Here is a 19851-nt window from a genome sequence, read left to right as displayed (position 1 = left end):
AAAAAAAAAATCTTACCAGTGGCAATAATGTACAAGATAACTTATGAAACAAGAAGGACATACTGAAGTATAGAATAGCATGTAAAAAGCAGTGTTTAAAGATTCATAGTCCCTTTTTCCTTAAATACTAAAAGAGGAGTCAAGAGCTGTGAGAAAGCTTTAGTAAGTCCCCCTTTGCACTTGAGATTGTATATTCTTAAAAATGTGATTTGGGGAGAGAGGTTCTGCTCTTCAGTAGTACAATAAAGGCTACCAAGAAGGATTATATTTGTTTCTTTTCATAATCACCAGGGGGTATTAAAATATAAGGCTTTCCCTCTAACTTGCACATTTATTTTTCTCTTGTGGACAGGCTAAATGAATATGAAGTTTGATTCTAAAAGCATCAGTTCAAGTTAGATGCCCATTATGGATGACCTTCAGAGGCTTCTCGGAAAGGGAGAATATGCTCCTTTTACCTCACCTCCCATCTTAGAGAGCAAGTTTGTCCAGGTAAAAAGTCACTCAGATGAAACCATTTGGTATGTGGAAGATAAAATGGCTTGCAATGATTACCGTTTTTTTTTCTCCCTCAGCTCAATAGGTATCCCGCAATCATTTATTCTTACTATTCTTATTCTCTGTTTACTACACACCTATGGATATGTTTCCCTTCTCCTATAGCCTCATTCTGCTTATGCTTTAAAGGCAATAGTGCAGAAATCCAGGAACAGCAGTGCTGCAAATTAGAAGAGGACAAAGAGTGATGTTCTTACCTTTCCTTGTCAGCCCCTACTCCTTCCTGTAGCAACAGGTAGGACTGTTCTAGCAGATTTCTGGTTCTGTGCTACATCATTAATATTTTAGCCATCAGTGTCAGTTCAAGCTAGCCTAAATAGCAGCCGGCCTTTCCCAGGCTCTCTCACCCCACTTGCAACTTCTAGTATTCTTGCAGGCAGTATGACTACCCTGTCTGTCACACACCTTAAGCAACAGCCAAAGAAGCTTGCAAGACTCTGGCAACAGTCTGTGCTCCTACAATACTGCATTCACAGTGTGCCTAAAACATCTGAATTCTATTTACATGGTGTATCTCAGCACTGTTTTTCATAGGGTTTGATTATCTCAGTTTGTGATAATTGCAACATCCTTTGGTCTTGCTTTGATTAATTTGATCTTTCATTGTTGATATACATGCAGAATGTTAATTAGCTATGTCTCCATTTTCTAAGGCTCTTTATGAATTATCCCTGCTTTATTTATCAGACCTCATTTGCTATCAAGGAGGCAGCTGGTCTAAGCAATCAACCCAAGAAAGGAGCTCCATCACTGACTCATTTGCATTAAAATGAAAAAAAAAAAAAAAAGACCACCAAACAAGCACCACCTTTGATCTTTTTATGTACTGTCCCTCATACTTTGGAGACTTTACTACATATCTGCAAATTTAATGCACTGTCCTGCCTCATATTTCTGCTCAGGACACATTTCTTTTTCTCTGGTGCAAAACCAAACCCTGAAAATGGTCAATAACATGTGACTTGAGCTTACTTATCAGTTTATTCTTATCTCCTCATATTTTCTCATTTTTCTCTTTCTGTAATTTCATGTCTTATGCATAAATTACCTGGGGTTTTTTCCATTCAGTGTTTGTCCAGCACCTAGCAGGATCCTGGTTCATAACCGTGTCTCATTAATAACACATTAATATTGACAAAACCAGAGACTCATCAGACCAGAGTGCCTCTTCCATCATGTTTACAAGAAGAGAAATTCAAGATAATGGTACTCAAGAGGTTTCTGACCACAGCAATCAGATATTCAATTTGAACCACACAAGAGCCAGTGATTTCCCCTCATCCTTTATCCCTAATCAACTCCTATTCTTTCCTTTAATTCATACACATTCCTGTCTCATTAATCTACATTCCCCTCTCACCTCACCATCCCAGTACATAAACACTAGTGCCTCCAAGCCAGAACACCATTGAATGTTTTGGTGGTGTATTCTCTAACAGACCATATGCAAATGTCAGTGTTGATGGGACTTGTTGGGTTTTTTGTTCAGATAAACCGAAGAGGCGACCCAGTTTCTGTCCATAACCGACCCTGCTGTGTGACCATTGCTATTTGTGCTGCCAATCCCAATTTACCAATGCCTGATACGATGCTGATAGCATGTGAGACATCCGTGTCACCCCAAGAAAGTATGGCAAATTTATGGAAACTCTCAGAGGAGCCATCCCACATAGAAGAGCTAATACTTACCAGGTGAGTTAGCACTGAGAAAATACAAATACTTCTCTTAAGAGTAAATAAGAAATATGAATGTATTTCCCATTTCCATACAGTGTTTTTCTTCTTTTAAGGCTCAGTTTATTAACAGACCTCATATTTGCACTGGCTTTTTGTCCCAGAACTAACACCATAAAATTATGCTTAAGTTTAGGTCTCACTCCAGTCATCATTTCAAGCCAACACATGCATAGACAGATGATGACCACGGGTACTTAATAAACCTTTTTCTAAATATATAAGATGAAAGCTGGCAGGAATATTGGGGGTTCAGAATTATCTGGGAACAAGACAGTTGGAAAGAAGTCAACTTCCTTTGCCTCCATTCTGTGCACTGGTGCCCAGCATTTCTTCCACAATCAGCTAGAGGCACTCAGAAGATGAGTGTCCAAATCCACTCAGCAGCTTCTTCCTATTCTGGTTTCTCACTTTTATTCTTATTCTATCTATAGGTTTGGCAGACACAATATCATCTGAGAGGAATCTCTACTTGTGCTTACTGAGTTTCACTTTTTTTTAATAGGTTATTCCCCTTGAAGTTTGTGGAACTGTCTGTCCACAGCACAGAGATGCATCACTTCATGTTAAGATTAGTAAATGGCCGTTGCTATTACCTAGAGCTCTGTGCTCCACCAGACAAGAAAGAACAGCTATTCCACATGTGGCTGCAGCTCCTCTCTCACCTGAACCCCCCAGAAAATACCCAAGTGAGTATAAACTGCAAGGATTTTGGCATTTATCACAAGAAAGATCCCAGGACAAACAACCCACCAAAAAATGTGAGTCTTCAGTGAAAAGACATCAAAAGTTCAAGATGACTAATTGAAAAGTTGCGCTTGCACAAATATTCTTTAGTGCCTCTCAAGTCAAAGTTAGTGTGTGTTTTGAAGGAACTACAGCTCTGTTTATCAAAATGGCTGGCTTGTTGTAAACTCCCTGCAGAATTTCAGGGTAATAGGAGTGAGGGTGCTAGGTGCACCATAGGGCTGATAAATTTTTGTAAATCAATAAATAGCATGCCACTTACTGTTGAGTGTTTAGTTTTCCCTAAGAGTTGAGGTTATGTTCTTAAATGGCTCTTTTTGACTCAATTGCACAACTTACAGAAAAAAAGAGAAGAAAAGACATGGCATAGCTGAGACCCATGCAGGGACTGGCAACTAATAAGCAAAGAGGGCAAAGGCATTTCATCCATGCAAAGGACAGAAAGCAAAAGTTCTTGAGGGAAATGCTAGGACAGGCAGCCAGACAGACAGAAGGCAGCTGTTTGCTGTAGCTAAGGGAGGAACAAGGAGAATGGTGAGAGTCAGCAAAAATGCTTCATGAGGTCCTAAAGAGAATACCTCATAGAGAAATTTCACTAAAGCACATAAAGGATGTTATCTCCGTCACACTTAGGAAGAAACTTGGATGGTTAATGATGCCACTCAGCATTATCTAAATTTATTTCCCTTAAGTTCCAAGCAATCAACATTTTGTCAGCACAGGCATTGGTGGGTCTTTAGTTCCCACTCAGGCCAAGTTAGCTCTCAGCCAAGCATCCACATGGAGAAATAAACACAACCACATGTCCAGGGCTTAGTGCTGCACGTACATCTTTCCTCTGCAGTCAGGAGCTCCCATCCTCTCCCTGGCCATGGATAACAGAGTGAAGGAACAAGTCTGTGTCCATACAGAAGAAAAATTACAAGGGAACTAGAAAAATATAATTTTAGAGAGAGAAAACTGTGAGAGACACCTCTTTCAAGAAAAATCAGTGACAAAAGGGATGACTGAAGAAAATTAGGGGAAAAATTACTTTCTGCAAATCTAATCTGAATATACTATAGGACATAGATTTGGCTTTCAAATCAAGCATGCACAGGTTGTTAAGAGAAAGTATGTGATTTATAAAATTTCTTAATTGATATTTTCCTGCTTCAGCTATCCCCACATAGCCACCTTTCTTCTTTTCTGCTTTCTTTCTTATCTAGGATCAAAGACTAGATCCTTGTACCAACTTCTGGACCTGGCATGAATGTCAGCTCCTGTCTATACAGCAGATGTTAGCAGCATTTCAATATCCTAAAATAATGATTCAGATGCAGAAATTCTATTTTTCTTTGCAGAAAAGACATTTTTCCAGTCATGCATTCATCAGTATTTCAATACCTTGAGATGTTGGCTGTCACTCACTATTGACTTTTTTACTGATAGTTTTTAAGTTTGGACTTTCCTTTGCATTATTCCATCTCTTCCTATTTAGATAGTAAGCTGACTGGGAAAAAAAAAAAAAAAAAAAAAAAAACAACAACAAGACAGGTATCTCTACCTCAGCAACTTGAAAGCAGGAGACTTAGGTTTTAATAGGGACCAATCTTGGAATCTGGACAGGAGGGAGAGCAAAGATCTTATCTCATCTTTTGAATACGCTCAAAAAGAGGAGAATAACATGGAGATAAAGAAGTCTTGGACATGAATCAGAAGCAGAGGACCTGGAGGCAAAGCTACAAACAGCTTTGAGAAGTTAAGCTTTGGAACCTGTTATCCCTTGGTGGACTCCATAGTCACCTCTAGCCAAAGCTGTAGGCCAATAATCGCCAACAAATTCATAATTTAGGAGAAACAGTGGTCACTCTTCTAGATAAATACATCACATTTCCTATGGATGGTCTGTCTGACACCACTTCATAGCAGAATATGCAGTACATAGGGGACTACTATATTAGGAAATTATTGCAAAGTTCCAGTTGTGTTGATCAGCTCTCTGCAGAGCTCTTTCTTATGCCAGTTGCTACTATATATCTTTCCTTTTTCCTTCAAGAGGGATGACCCACAAGATGTCCACAAAACAAAGGGAGAAGTTACTAAACAAACCTCCTCCAGCCAAGTTCCCTTCTCAGCTACAGTGGGTCGCACAGAAGACAGTGGAAGGAAAGAGAGAGTCTATCAGAGCTCCATGAAACCAACCAGGCAAGAGAACACCATGCAGTCAAAGAATGTAGATCTTTGTAGATCTGGATAGAAAGAAGAGCAAAAGTACATAAAAGAGGAAAAATGGGTAGTTATGACTGGAAAACAAATCTAATAGACTTAGTTTCTGCTGCTGACTTTGAAAAGTAAAATGTGTCATCTTTTTGTCCTTAAAAAATATATTATTTAATACCTTCTGAGGATTACTGTGATTATCCTAGTGCTTTAACGGCTTAGGAAGATGCAGAATACAGGGTGGGGTTTCCAGACTTTGGTTTCTCAGATGTTTAGAGGCTCTTGAAAGACCATTCCTCCTGCCCACTCTCCCACCCCCTGGGTTGACAAAGATGGGCAATCAAGCAGAAGTGCATGAATGTTCAGTGATTTCAGTGCTAGGGGTCTCCATGAATGCTGAAGGCTCTGCATACGGGCAGCTCTGATTTAGACACAGTATATGAGGGAATCATATAGGGTGGGGCAGGCTTAGTGTTTCCTTTCTGCCCCAAATCAGCAACATGTCCTGGCACCAGAAATCTCTCTTTTCTGTACCTCCTTCACAATCATATCCATCCTGGCTTGTGCAGAAAAGGAGCAGATTTTATGTCAGTGGTGTTGGACAAACTAAGCAAGCAAAAGTTTCTTTCAGAAGCTCCCTGTTCATCCATGCAGGTCTCTTTAGCCCACCGACCTGATTTCTTACGCAAGGGAACACACCTACCTTGGGCTTGGAGGAAGTGGTATTTAAAAACCAACCAGCTTTCTTGGGCGCCTTTACCCTCCAGAGTCTTAGCCCATGGGATTCCCACAAGTAGATCTTTGAAAAGTGAAAAGTTAGCCCCTGGAAGTCCAGGGTTATAATCTTACTTGTTGTCCTGCTTCTACCTTGTAAAATACTAAACTCCACCATGTCGTGGTCACCGTCACCAAGGCTATTCCCAACCTTAATGTCCCCAGCCAGCCCTTCTTTATTTGTTAATACAAGGTCTAGCAGTGTGCCTCTTCTCGTTGGTTCCTCTACTACCTGCATTAAGAAGTTATCATCAATGAACTGCAAGAGCCTTTTTGACTGAACATGCCTAACTGTGTGGGAGTCAGGGTGATTCAAGTCTCCCATGAGTACCAAGGAGTGTGTTCTAGAGGCTACCTCCAGCTGTCTGTAGAAGGCCTTATCAACATCTTCTTCTTGGTTTGGTGGTGTATAGTAGACTTCCACAACAGCGTCACCCCCGTTCTCATGTCTCTTAATTCTAACCCACATAAGCATTTCAGAGAGGGAGTTAACCCACCAGTTTTCACTTTTGCTCTCTGACAATTTCTGGCAAGTACCATGGTTACTAACTTGCTAGTGAGTCCTGTCTTCTTGTCATTGTCCACCTCAAGTGAGACAGTAGGCTGCAGACTGTCCTCAGGCACATCTCTCATGAGCCTGGTGTTAACCCCTTCCCCCTCCAAAGCTAGTTTGAAGCATTAAGAAAAGTGTGTCCAGCAGAACAAGGGAGGTCCTCCTTCCCCTCTACTCTGCCCTGGTGAGACTTCACCAGGTAGTGTGTCCAGTTCTGTGCTTCCCATTTCAAGAGGGACAGAGATCTACTCGAGAGAGTCCAGTGAAGGGCTATGAGGGTGACTGGGGGACTGGAACACCTGCCTTATGAGGAGAGGCTGAGGGACCTGGGGCTTTTTAGTCTGGAGAAGAGAAGACTAAGGGGGATCTAATTAATGTGTATAAATATATGAGGGCTGGGTGTCAGGAAGGAAGGGGCAACCTCTTCTCACTTCGGCCCTGCGATAGGACACAGAGCGATGGACACAAGCTGGAGCACAGGAAGTTCCACCTCAACATGAGGAAGAACTTCTTTACTGTAAGGGTTCCAGAGCACTGGAACAGGCTCCACTGGGAGGTTGTGAAGTCTCCTTCCTTGGAGACTTTTAAGACCCGTCTGGATGTGTTCCTGTGTGACCTGCCCTAGACTAGATGGTCCTGCTGTGGCAGGGGGGTTGGACTTGATGATCTCTGGAGGGTCCCTTCCAACCTCTAACATTCTGTGATTCTGTGAAAAGTTACATGGCAGAAGGAAATGGAAACTTTCACTTAGATGAGCATCTGCACAACAACAAAGAACAAGACTTCAACATAATCACTTCTTAAGCTACATCTAGGCAGAAGTGATGTGTTCAGTTGTGTGCTGTGTTCAGATGTGTCATACGTAAATGCAGTCTATAACATTTCAATATCTATGTTATTGTGCCTGAGCTTCAAAACAAGGCTTACTATGTCAGTTAATAGTAATGCATGTTTCTACTATGGACAGAAAAATTAAAATTGCACCTATTTAATACTGACCCTGATACATAATGATATTACTAGGGTAAAATTTTTTCCTGAGTTTATTGGCAATGGCATGTTTTTTTACTGAACTACTTTTTTTTTTTTTTTTTTTTTTTAGGACAAATACAACGAAGCAAAAGAGTAGAAGAGATTTACAGACATCAGGTATGACAGTTTTTCTGATATTTACTCATTTCCACATCACTATTCCTAATTCAATAATATGTGGGAGAAGCTGGAACTTCATGAGCTTGGGAGTTCTTTGGAACAAATATTCCTACATCCACATTGCCAATGCACTTGTATGGACATGCTACTAGAAGGTACTCTGTGCTCATTCTCTGCTGTGATCGCATCTCCCCTTCCATGGTTCCATGTCAGGTTTCTTCTAGAAAGGCCCTGGTGTTTGGTTTGACTTGTTTGGCTGATGGCAGCCATTGCAACTTCACTGCAGAATCCGATAAGGTGTGGGATGGTGGCAAGAGTGAGAAAGCTGCAGGCCTAGGACGGTTCAAAAAGATGTTGGTTGATGCTTCATCTCCCAGTGTGCTTTAAGGCTTCCCAAAGCACCATAGGTGAGCATGAATTTAGCTCCAGATAGTGTCTGTAGTGTCCTCCAGCATGAGGTTCAGACTAATGTTTCAAGCAGAATGTGGATGTGTTTTGGAACACTCTCCACAATATCATATTGGGATTAGCATTAGTGTCCCTTCTGACGTCTTGCATTTCTGCACAAATCTCTGTAGAATACCCAGCTGGAACAAGTAGGCCTCTGAAGACACTCTTTATTACTGTTCACAATTCCCCTTGTTTATACTTCTCCATTTCTTGTCAGGATTAAACACTGTTATCTGTGCCTGCCAAAGAATGACAAAAACTGGAGCCATTTAGCTTACTGACACCCCTTAGTTTGTGTCTAAACTCGTGATCATTCTGCATGTGAGTGAATCCCTCACTTGAACAGAAGCTTTTATGGTCTTCTTCTGCATACTTCTCCCTTTTGCTGTCACAAAAGTTTGAATAAGCTCTTGTTCAATCAACCTCATTTTTTTTTTGACCAGGATGCTGCTGTGTGCTCCTCTTTGTAGCTAGCTGGTGGGCTGCATGCAGTTCATTGTCCTAATTGCCAGCTGGTGATCTTAAAGTGATCTACATAACCTGGAAGGAAAAGTGTTTTTGTTTTGTGATGTGCTCTCATTTAACTGCTTTTCTCAGTTTTATTGTGTGCACAAATCTCTCTGTCCACAAATACTAAATGTCTATAAGTCTGAAAGTCTTGGTGCACCTCTCTTTACAAACACTTTGGTACATTAATAATTTTTAGTATCCCATTGTCATGTTCTTTTTCACTCTCTTCCTAACAGACATCCATTTAGAAATGGGGGTGCTGACAGAGCAATGAGCTATAAGATATAAATTAGTACATGCTCAAGAACCTATTTCAGCACTCTACATTAAATGGAGACAAAAATGACATTATTTAATCACCAATAACAAACTTGTGCAAAGTACTACATTAATTATACTCTCATTTCAAATTAAATTCCTTCATTTAAAAAGTCTGTAACATACACATAGTGCCAGATATGCAAATTAGATTTTACTGGGACTTGGTGCTACGATGTTGTATTTCTTGTAACTTTGTTGTGAAAACTGTAATAATAGAGAAGTAGTGAAGCAATCAGAACATAAATGCTTCATGTATTTTCCTATTACATACATACAACCATATCATTCAGATAAAAAAAAAAAAATCCCAAACTTGTCTTGACAAATCCAGCATTTGGATTTCTTGCATAAGGGAAGGGGACCTGCATATTTATTTCAGTCACTTCCCCTCTAGAGTTTTGTCCCCATTTTCTATTTGATACAAACAAATACCTTTAGATACTAATTTTGTAGTAAAATATTTGCAGCTTGTTTTCTGTAGGGAAGAAAAAAATAGAAGATTGTATTTCCCATTGTTCTCTTTCTGTTAGTGTCTTTGCTTCTTTCTGTGTCTAACTGTTCCTTTTCCCCAGCTGCTGACAACTTTTCAGCTTTCCCTCTGATCAGCCTCCCTGTTCATCTTCTCTAGCTCTAGATTATTCTCTTACTTCCACATTCTTTCAACTGCATTCTGTTCCTCTTCCGCTGTTTAAATTGTGTCTTCCTCCAAAGATGTATTCCTCCTCCTGTGTCTCCCCTCTTCTCCTTCATTTTATGATCATGCTTTCCCCTTCTGCGCTCTGATATCAATCCCCAAGTTTGCCATATTGAGGCAAAGGCAGCATGTGTTCTTCCTGGGCTTACTTAGACCTGCAGATTCTGTCTTCTCAACCTGCTGATCATCTTTCAGTAGAGAATGGAAATGATCTTCACATACCCCCAGGCAGCTGAGAAGTATGACATTCTCATGTCAACTGATACCAGCTATGCACAGGCTTTTCACACCTCTCAGGTGTTCTGCAAGGACTAAAGATGATTCCGACTGTGAGGTGAGTAGGTGAGGCAGCTTGTAGGAGCGACTGAAGCATGGGAAAAAGCCAGTTTGGAACATAGAGCACAAACTCCAGTAAACTCCACACAGAAACACATCAATTCCCTGTGGCTGGCCCTTCTTCCTTTGTGGTTCTTGGAGTATTTTTACCAGCTCTGTCCTTTTCTCTCTTTTGACTCCTTGTGCTTCTTTCTCTCTTTCATTCTCATTTAGTGTGGTGGTTTCCTCATGGTCATGTTTCTTTTTAGGAAATGAAGATAGAGGCAAAAAGTCAAGTAGGCTGCTTCAAGGAATACTGAAGATAGTAAGAAGGAATAAAAGAAACTAAAGCAAAGTATCCTAGACATCAGATGCAGCTGGAACAAGGAAAAGGTGTACACATGCAATAAAAAAAATTCCCTTGCAGACTTCAGTTCCATTCCATTCACCTCCAACTACTGTACAATCAAGTACTACTGAAATACAAACTCTGTATTCCTCTTTATTAGTCCACAACTAGCAACAACAAATACATTTTGACCTTTGGCAGAGGAAGCTATATTTTTCAGCGTCTGAGACCATTTTTTCAGGTAGAAGACTTGTAGTTTGCAGCAGAAGGCAAAGGAATAGACACTTGAATTTACTTCATAATACCTGACTATGGCTTACGCTTTTATACACTGTCAGGAAATCTTCTCATGCAAGCAACTTCCAGAACATTGCAATATCATGTAGTGAGCACAAAGCCATACTAACACAGGTTTTATTCCTGCCAGTGAACTTCTAAATGAATATGGGCAAATCACTTTTCCTTTTTATTCCTCATCTTCGTTTGTAATCAGATTCCAGTCTATGATGCCGTAAGAAACCAGTGATGGCAATTTCAAATTCTAGATATCATGCAAAATGTGAACAAGAGTAAAATATCATTCAATATAACTGGAAATTCCAACACTATTTTCCATGGTGAAAAAAAATGTCTGCAGTAGGACTGGCTGCAAATGCTTAGCATCTGTGACTTCACACTAAACTTACACACTAGAAATGAAGAAGATTAAAATTGTAGAACACTGGAAAAGCAATGATACAGATTTTTAATATTCTTAAATAGAGTAGGCTGCATTCCAAAGCTGTTTGCATTAATTCAAAACAATCATTTTGCTTGCACAGAGGTAATAACTATGACTGATTTCATATCAAGACATGATGCATATACTAGGTATCACAAAATGGAGTGCAAGAAATTACAGACTTAATGAAGAATAGCTCCCTCATAATCTAAATACCACGTCTGGAGAAGAACTGCGATTGTAAAGAGAAATTTAGTTTGCACCCAAACAACTTGCCAGTTGTCCTGGGTTTGGCTGGGACAGGGTCAATGTTGACAAGCAGCTGCAGTTGGGAGGGGCCACGGCCCAGATAAACAGCAGAACCAGCCAATTGGGTATTTGGTGCCACACTGATGTCTTGCTCTCTATAGAAGGAGAGGGACTGGCCTGCAGAAGTGGGGCTTGTTTTCAGTGGGTGGCTTCAGTGTGGCTGGAGCAGGGAGAGCTGTGTCTTGGGTAAGTGGCTTAGAGTTACTTGCTTTATCTATTATTTCACTAGTTTAATCATTATTATTGTTGTCTCCTCCCTTTGTTTTGTTCTCTTAAACTGTCCTTATCTCAACCCACAGGGCTTTTGTTTTCTGTTCCTTCTGATTCTCCTCCCATGATGTGGTGGGGGCGAGGGGGAAGGGAGCAGTGAGCAGTGGCTGCTGGGGTTTAGCTGCTAGCTGAGGTTAAACCTTGACAGTCCTTTTTGGTGCACAGCGTGGGACACAAAGGGTTGAGATAACGACAAAATCTGACCAAAGCGTGTTTTTATATTAGTTAAATAGACCATGATCACAATGTTGGCCCATTTCTTTGCATGGTGGTGTTCTGTGAACCCTTATGTACTGTATGTATTGCCTGTAGTGATGTTCATCATCTCTGGGAAATGGATTAGAGCTATCAGGTTTCTGTACTGAATATTGTCAGCCTATGATACAACTATACCACTAGTTACAAAGTTAGGCTGGTATGTGTACGCAGCGTTGTCATTTGTCAGTGATCTCACTCCGTCTATAGGCAAGATGGGAGGAAACTCAGCTTTTGAAAATTTTTAATATCCCTGGGAGGCCCAAGCCAGCATGCTCTTGTTGCTATATCTTCTAAATGTGCCCCAGGTTTTGTTTAGGGCCACACAAAATATTTTTCAAGAATATGACCCAGAGATCTGCTCCAAGCTATGAGCAGAGGGAGAGTATGGGTAAGTGCCTAGGGCAGTGGTCACCTCCAAAGTTTTGGAATTTCACCCCCAAACAACTGCAGAATCCTGATAAAGTAGGAAAATACTTGGAGAAAATATATTGTCATCCTGGCAATCCCTAAGAGGTGCAAATCACACCAGTGTGCTGGAGCCTCCCTCACCCATGCGTCCAGAGTCCTTTTCAACAACATTTAGTGCCCTCAAGGGGAAGAGAAAGCCTCTGAACCTAAAAACAGACTGGCAGGCACTGCAGCTATCCTGACCCTTCTGATGAGCACTGGGGCTACTCAAACTCTGGTGGCAGGGGCTGCAGTTGAACCAGAGAACCAACCTGTGCTGGTATCAGTTGCCCAGTGCAGAAAAAGAAGTACCCAAAAAAGGGGTTTGCTTTGCAGTGGATGACAATCAACCGGGGCCATCACAAGAACATGTGGAAGAGCCAGAGGTGATCACCCAATCCCTATCCCTGAGTGAACTGCAAGACATGCAAAAGGATTTCAGCTCTCATCTAGGAGAGCACATTATCCCCGGGCTGCTCCAATGCTGGGATAATGGGGATGGTGGTTTGAAATCAGAGTGGAAGGAAGCCAAGCAGCTGGGATCCCTGTCCAAGGAAGGGGGCATTGACAAGGAGACTGGAAAACAGATACAAGCCCTCAGCCTCTGAATGTGACTCCTGTCAGGTGTAAAGGAAAGGTGCCCATTCAAGGAAGACATTACGTTTGGTGGTCCAGGCAAGTGGACCACCATGGAGAAAGGTGTCCAGTGCCTAAGGGAATTAGCTGTGATGGAGGTGATTTATAGAAAACTGAATGATGAACAGTTGCTTAAGATTCGAATGAAGTCCAATACACGTAAGACCACCACAGATAACCTAGACCTAGGGAACACGTTATAACCCTTCAAAACAAAGAGATCAGATGTCCAAGCACATTTTGAAGAGTATGATTTTCAGATGACAATTAAAGTGAGTTACACTATCTGGATTTCTCAGAGCTAAGTTGTTGTTAAGTAAACATATTTGCCCCAATGACATGCATTTGTCATAAAGAAGAGAGGGTGATGAGCCAGGATAGAAGAATTAACAAAATGCATCCAATAAAACTTACTTTATGCTGTTCTAAATTGGACAAAGATGCCCACTAAAGCTATTGACTGTTATTATGAAGTCATTAAGGTGGCAATGTGACACTAGAATAATTATAACTCTTGAGCATTGTGTTTCTCTTCAATGACTAAGCAGGTGGATATAGTCCTTCATCTGCAGAAACCAAGGCCAGACTGAGACAATACATCATGCTGCCAAAACCAGTCACTCTTACACACATAGTGTCCTAACCTGTGGCCAGCTGACAGACCTTGAAGAGACAGGGTTCGACAAAGGACTGCCATACCATGCAAATGGAACTGCAATTCAGCTTCAGTTTACTGGAATCTAATCTAAAATGCTCTCAGTCAATGCTGCAAAGAATAAGCAACTTGAGTATTGTGTTTCCCAGACTACAACACTGGGAAGAGGCTGAATTGCCTACATTGCAAATGCAGTAAGAAATACCTCTTAATTGCTGTGCCTGGAGCAAAGAAAAATAACTCAGCATGGATGCTTGCTGGGTCACATACCAAACCAGACTTACACTGAGCTGATTCAGTAGACTGGCATGCAGGGTTGGCTCAATGAGCCAATACAGTCTATCAGCTCCTCTGAAAGGAAAATAACTGCTGGGAGAATGACAGTCATTGAAGATCCTGCAAGCAGTGGAGCTACCAAGCACGTGTTTGACTACACTTTTTAGGAAATGCTGCAAAATAAAGTGGAAATCATGCAATATAATCCAAAGCTGGTTTTGCAGCTTTATGTCAGGATGCAGATTTATGAGAAGGGTATTGCAGATTCATGAGAATTGGCACTGCAGCTTTTGGATTTATCCAGGTATAACGAAGACCATCCATACAGCTCCACTTGGAAATGATGATTGTGTTAGTATCAGAACAATTTCTTTCTTCCTTAAAGATTATTGTGTTGCTTCTATTGTTTTCTTGGGAAAGGTAATTTAGTATACTGGCTTTGCTTATAGCAACGTATGACAAGAGTATTTTGGTGCTATCCTTTATTTACACAAATCAAGCAGCTATCTGAAAGAGGCAGTAACAGAGATCTATTGGCATGTTATCTGTAAGGAAGACATCAAGTTGGGATCAGCATGGATATCTACAAAGGCACTTGGTGCCACACCAGAATTTCCTCTGTGTAATGACACCCCAGATTGAGGTATATGATGAAATGATGCATGAATGATTTTTATGAGCATGTTTCTCAAAGACAAAAATGTTAGTATCTTTTAATTTTAGTTTCAGATTATTGCCAACAACAAAAAAATGCTGTTATGGATTCAAATAAAATAGATTTTAAGAATGCTTTAAATGCTGGCGAGCAAGAGTCATGCTGGATGGAAATTAACTGCCCCAGATGTTGTTTATAATCTGCTGAGAACAAGTTCAAAAACTAGGGAAATGTTAAAATGAAAGTTTTAAGTAGAATAAATTTTCAAGTGATGCTGCCTCACATCATATTCAGACATCCATGTGAGTAGAAGTACAGTAGAGAATGGCCACAAAAATTTCATGTATAACGGAGATGCACAAAATGAAAACCTACACCAAACAAGACCAGGAAATTAGAGTGCAAAACTATTTCAGTGAAGATTTAGAAGACGAGACCGAGAAGTATAATTATGTTATGTACATCTGACAGTATGTTACAGCTGTCTTACTGTACATCTACTTTACCCTCAAGAGAAAGTCTTATGGCATTTCAGGTTTATAAAATGTGAACAATATACTCTAGAGTCATACTCTTGACTGATAAATATATAAAGCTTAAGCTTTACATTGCAGCATTATCACATAGGAGGCTCTCATCATTAACATAATTACCACTACTAAGCTGCCTTTTAGGAAACAACCACACTGGGGAAGAATCTAAAAACCAGAGATGTCTTATTTCACTGGGATTTACCACCTAAGTATTTTCCTTAGGTGATATCAACTGTTGGAACTTTTCTTGGTTCTTTTTGCTGGCTCTTCCTCTATTTTCTCTCAGATCTGTGAGTTACAGGTTTTCATTTGTTTAGAAATACCATTATGTATGTTTATGAGTACAAGAAAGGAAGCTCCACAGACTAAAAAGAGTAGAAATGAAAAGTGGCTTTTGTCCTCTGTTCACAGATTAAAAGAAAGTAATCAAGCTGTCAGGTAAACCAAATAAAAAGTATGTTCAAGTTGACAGTAAGGCAGGTTAGTGGTAAAATCCAAATGAAATCCTTTCTTGACTTTGGGCTTTAAGATACAGCCTGCAAATGGAAAATTGGGGAAGAACAGCATGCATTGTGATACAAATAATAATATTTATAAATAGCAAAAAAAATTTTGTTTTCCAGAAGGGCTTACTTAGGTACTTCAGGTCCTTATAGATTTATTCAAGATCAAGCCAAAGACGCAAAGTTGTGCAGAGGAAGGCACACAGATCATTGCAACAACATCAAAAAGATCGACAGATCTATGACCATGAAAACAGCAACATGAAAAATATAAGGAGAAACCACTCCAGGTATAACAAAAAGCAGCAAAGAGTTATAAAGAGACAGCTGAGGTGATCACTAACCTGCGTATAGCTTAACAGCTGAAGGGAAAATCATGGCAATAAAGGTGATTGTTACTACCCGTTATTTTTCTGGATGAAAATTAGTGCCTCAAACTACTACATTAACAACCCCACTCCAGCTTTAATTTGGGGCACCCATCTTCTGGGAATGATTCCTATTTCTGGGCTTCTCTTTCCTTGCACAATTTCATTTCCAGACTTCTGTATTTTGCACTCTTCTTTGAAACCCTAGATGCTGAACACAGCTAGCCCTACAGGTAGATGAGTGCTGCTGTCACCTTCTTTCAGATGGCTGGTGCATGTGTCCTACCTAGAGTTAAAACAGTCACCAGATTTGTAGCCAGGAAACATCAAGTTGCTATCAATCAAACTGGAAAGACCACTGTGAGATATTATAATTTCCTCTGCAACACAGGGTGAATATGTAAGGGAAGTCTGAGCAGGAAAGAGCTTACTTTCATTCATGTTCAACTAAAGGTGACATTTAAATGTGATTATCCAAGATATTAAGCTGTCAATATCTAAAGGCCAAGGGAAAAATCCCTGTTAACTTCTCAGAGACAGGAAGAAAAGAATCTCTTTAAATAGATGCCAGACATTAAAGTAGAGAGATAAAAGAAGACAATTTCTCAAAACCTTGCAAGAATAAAAGATTAAGAAGGAAAGGGTAATCAACATAGTAACTTTTTTTTTCTTTTAATAACCAAAGCACAACCCCCACCCACACACCCCCAAAAAAACCAGCAGAAATGTCAAGAAAAAGGATGAAATACAGACTCTGATATCAGGCAGGCAAGAATTCTTTAGGGATTGCATAAAAAAATATTTTGGCAATTAAAAAGGGATGACACCAGCTTGGAAGGGATCCAAGATGAATTTGGAAGAGAAAGTACATCTGTTGTAGAATGGATGTTCAGTGAGTTTAGAGATAAAGAGTTTAGAGATAAAGGGGAGGAGAGTAATGGGGCAGACAGATGGGGATTACTTCTTCTCCAGCCTTCACTGAAACAGGCACTGTGGCTTTCTGACAGAGCATTCCTATTTGTATAGAACCACTCCTGGACTGTAAAGCATATATTCAGTTATGCAGTGACATGAAAGCAAATTTTTACTTAATCCTTCCGTGATTTTTCATTCTCCCTCCAGAGGGCAATGGTTTCAAAGAAAACACTTTGTCCTATGTTAGGCTGATGCCTCAGCTTGAGTAATTTTTACTTTTTTCTTTTCCATTTATTACAAACAACCAGGTTTAGATTGATCGACAGTTGTATCAGCACCTTGCTGGCAAAGAATCATACTAATTTATGGCAAATTCAATTCATCTAAGATGAACATTTTCTTTTTTAAAAAATATTTGTCTGTGGAATGAATGCATCAACCTTAAAAAGAAGGTTTTCAATGATAAATTGTTACCTAAATTGCTTCTGTAGCTGCAAGCAAGCTTTTGTATTCTTATAATCCCCGATAGTAAAATCATGGAAAAATCATGTCTAAAATCTGTATGTTCTAAGACCCAAGCTCACAAAAAAAAATATTTCTTTTCAGTTCCTTTCTGCTTAAAGATAATAACTGAAAACTTTGAACAAGAGATGGAACCCCAAGCATGGGTTATAGTACTTCAGTAAGTAATTCTCTCATTTCCTTCAAGAGCTGTCTTAGTAGATCTTCATGTGAAAGATTAACCAGATAAGACAAAACAAAGGGAGACTAAAAGATTTGATCTTCCTAATCATCTTTCCATTGTCCTTCCTCACCCTCCCATTCACCTTCTTTCTCTGTATCTGTTTCTTAATTTTTATGTTTTGTTAAATTCAAACCAAAATGATGACTTTTCTCACAGCAATTTCTGTGTTCTCAGTGTACCAAGAAACAGCTCACACAAGGCAAAATGAACCATCAGATCTGTCCAGCTAAATTGCTAACACAATGATTATCTGGGCCTTTACAAATAATGCTGCCAATCCTGTGCTCTACTGTGGAATGTTTCCGGGTATGACACCTTCTTGGCCTTACAGAGTATTTTAACCTGGTGGACAGAATTGGCCACGCACACCTCATTCAAGCATCTTATGAATGGATTTGCCAGCTGGGCAAGGGCTAAATTAGGGTTTGTGAAAGCCAGAGGGAGGAGATTGGTTACCAAAGAAACAAACAGGTCTTTAAGCAGATATACCCAATAGATATCTCACGCTCAGTCTTAACCTGGTCTGGTAACTCCTTCTGGCAAAAGATTAAAACTTCAGCTACAGATAAAAGAGAGTAAAGGATGGAAACAGAAGCTCTAGAAATGGCATGAATCCTTCTGTGTTCTACGACAAATTGCACAACATATTGAAGAAAATTCCATTATCCTGCTTTAAAAACTGGTTACCAGGCAATATTCAAACTGGAAGCAATGAGATCTCCAGTGAGAGGAAAGAGAAGTGCTGTCAGTTGAGGGAAACTAATCAGAATTTGTGGGGTTCTTTGATCTTCCCAGCCTTGGATGTAGAAAAGACAGTAAACTAATGATCAGTTTGGATGAGGATGACAACAGTGAACAGCCAGCTGATGAATCTAGTTACTTTTTGCAGCCATTATCTCTTCTAGGCAAGTATCATATATTTAAAAGGTCCTTTCTAGTTCTCATATCCTTTGCCAAAGCAGTTTGTAAAAACGGTTCCTGTGAACTTTCACCATTTTCATATGAAGATGAAAAGAACCATATTTGGTGCTGCTCAGTGTCTTGTTTTCCCTCCTTTTTTATTTCCCAAATAAAGAATTCTGCAGTTCTCTGACGTTTGCATTTCCTGCAGTGCTGCACTTTTGCTTACCTGGTAAAAAGACCCTTGTTATTGATCAGAACAGAAATAGGTGTTTAAATGCTGTTAGAAGGTATTGCTGTCCTGAAAAAAAGCAAACAAAAAGACTTTGAGCCATAGTATGGAAAGGTAGAACACTGAGTTCCCTCTGGAGGTACCTGGGCAGGATGCACGTTAGTGCCTGGTCAGCTGGCCTTTTCACATGGTAAGAAAAGAAAAACACTGGATCTGGTTTGGGGACTTATAAAATTGGACTGTGTGTCTATCTTTGGAACAAATCCAAAGAAAACATGGTATGGGTTAAAATTATAGGATGTTGAAAGTCTGTATGTGGATTTCACTGTGAGGATTATACATACATGATACGTGTATAAATGATTAAACTGAAGGAAGGAGAGATGGACTAAAGCAGGTATCACGTAAGGACTCCTTAGTGATCTAAGAAAGCCTTTTTTCCTGACCTTGTTTCATGAAACGTTTAATGCCTTAGGCAATATTCTGGGCAGGCTAACCTGAAAAAAATGGACGGGAAGGCAGTTTTTAGCTCAAACTAAACTGCAGTGCTGAAGATATGTTTCCCTGGTCCTGTAAAACACAGCCATGAATACAAACAACCTGGTAAAACTACTTTTAATGTTCTGTTTCCTTTATTATTCCAGCCACTGTGTTTTGAGCACCTCTTGTGCCTCAGCCTCCCTCTGCTCTCCCAAAGGTAGACTCTTCGACAAAAGCAAACATATTTCTTCCCACAGCAGGCCGCAGGCAGGCTGGGTCGTTCAAGCTTGGGTTGTGGCTTCAGCAGCAGTATGAGAACGGGGATGATGAGGAGGGTGGGGAAGAAAGGGGCTGTGGTGGAATGGAGAGCCCAGGGCAGGAGGCGGGCGCAGGGGCGACAGCCCGATCAGGTAAGGCCCGTTGAGGGCACAAGGGCTCCCATGGAGATGTCCTTCTGGGAGCTGTGGTACACAGAGGGGACATGACATCACTGCGGGAGGATAGCGACATGGAAGCACCGCCACGTCTTCTGTGTCCTGCCCAGACATTTAACGCGGGCTGAGGAACGCGGCCCCCGCGCAACTATCTG

At 40.4% G+C, this 19851-nt stretch overlaps 1 protein-coding gene across 1 annotated transcript; it reads left to right on the top strand.

Annotated features, from left to right (window-relative positions):
- Positions 1–408: 408 nt before the first annotated feature.
- Positions 409–19672, top strand: LOC103771725 (protein FAM71D-like; the record flags this gene model as incomplete). Its single annotated transcript, XM_008939030.1, has 4 exons — positions 409–492; positions 2048–2250; positions 2798–2981; positions 19480–19672. Coding segments are annotated over exons 1-4 (664 nt in total), but the record flags the coding sequence as incomplete, so codon positions are not given.
- Positions 19673–19851: the final 179 nt, after the last annotated feature.

The sequence above is a fragment of the Merops nubicus genome, unplaced genomic scaffold (assembly GCF_000691845.1).
Source record: "Merops nubicus isolate BGI_N331 unplaced genomic scaffold, ASM69184v1 scaffold264, whole genome shotgun sequence".
NCBI lineage: Eukaryota > Metazoa > Chordata > Aves > Coraciiformes > Meropidae > Merops > Merops nubicus.
Note: the sequence above shows the minus strand (reverse complement) of the source record. Positions and strands in the feature narration are given on the sequence as shown.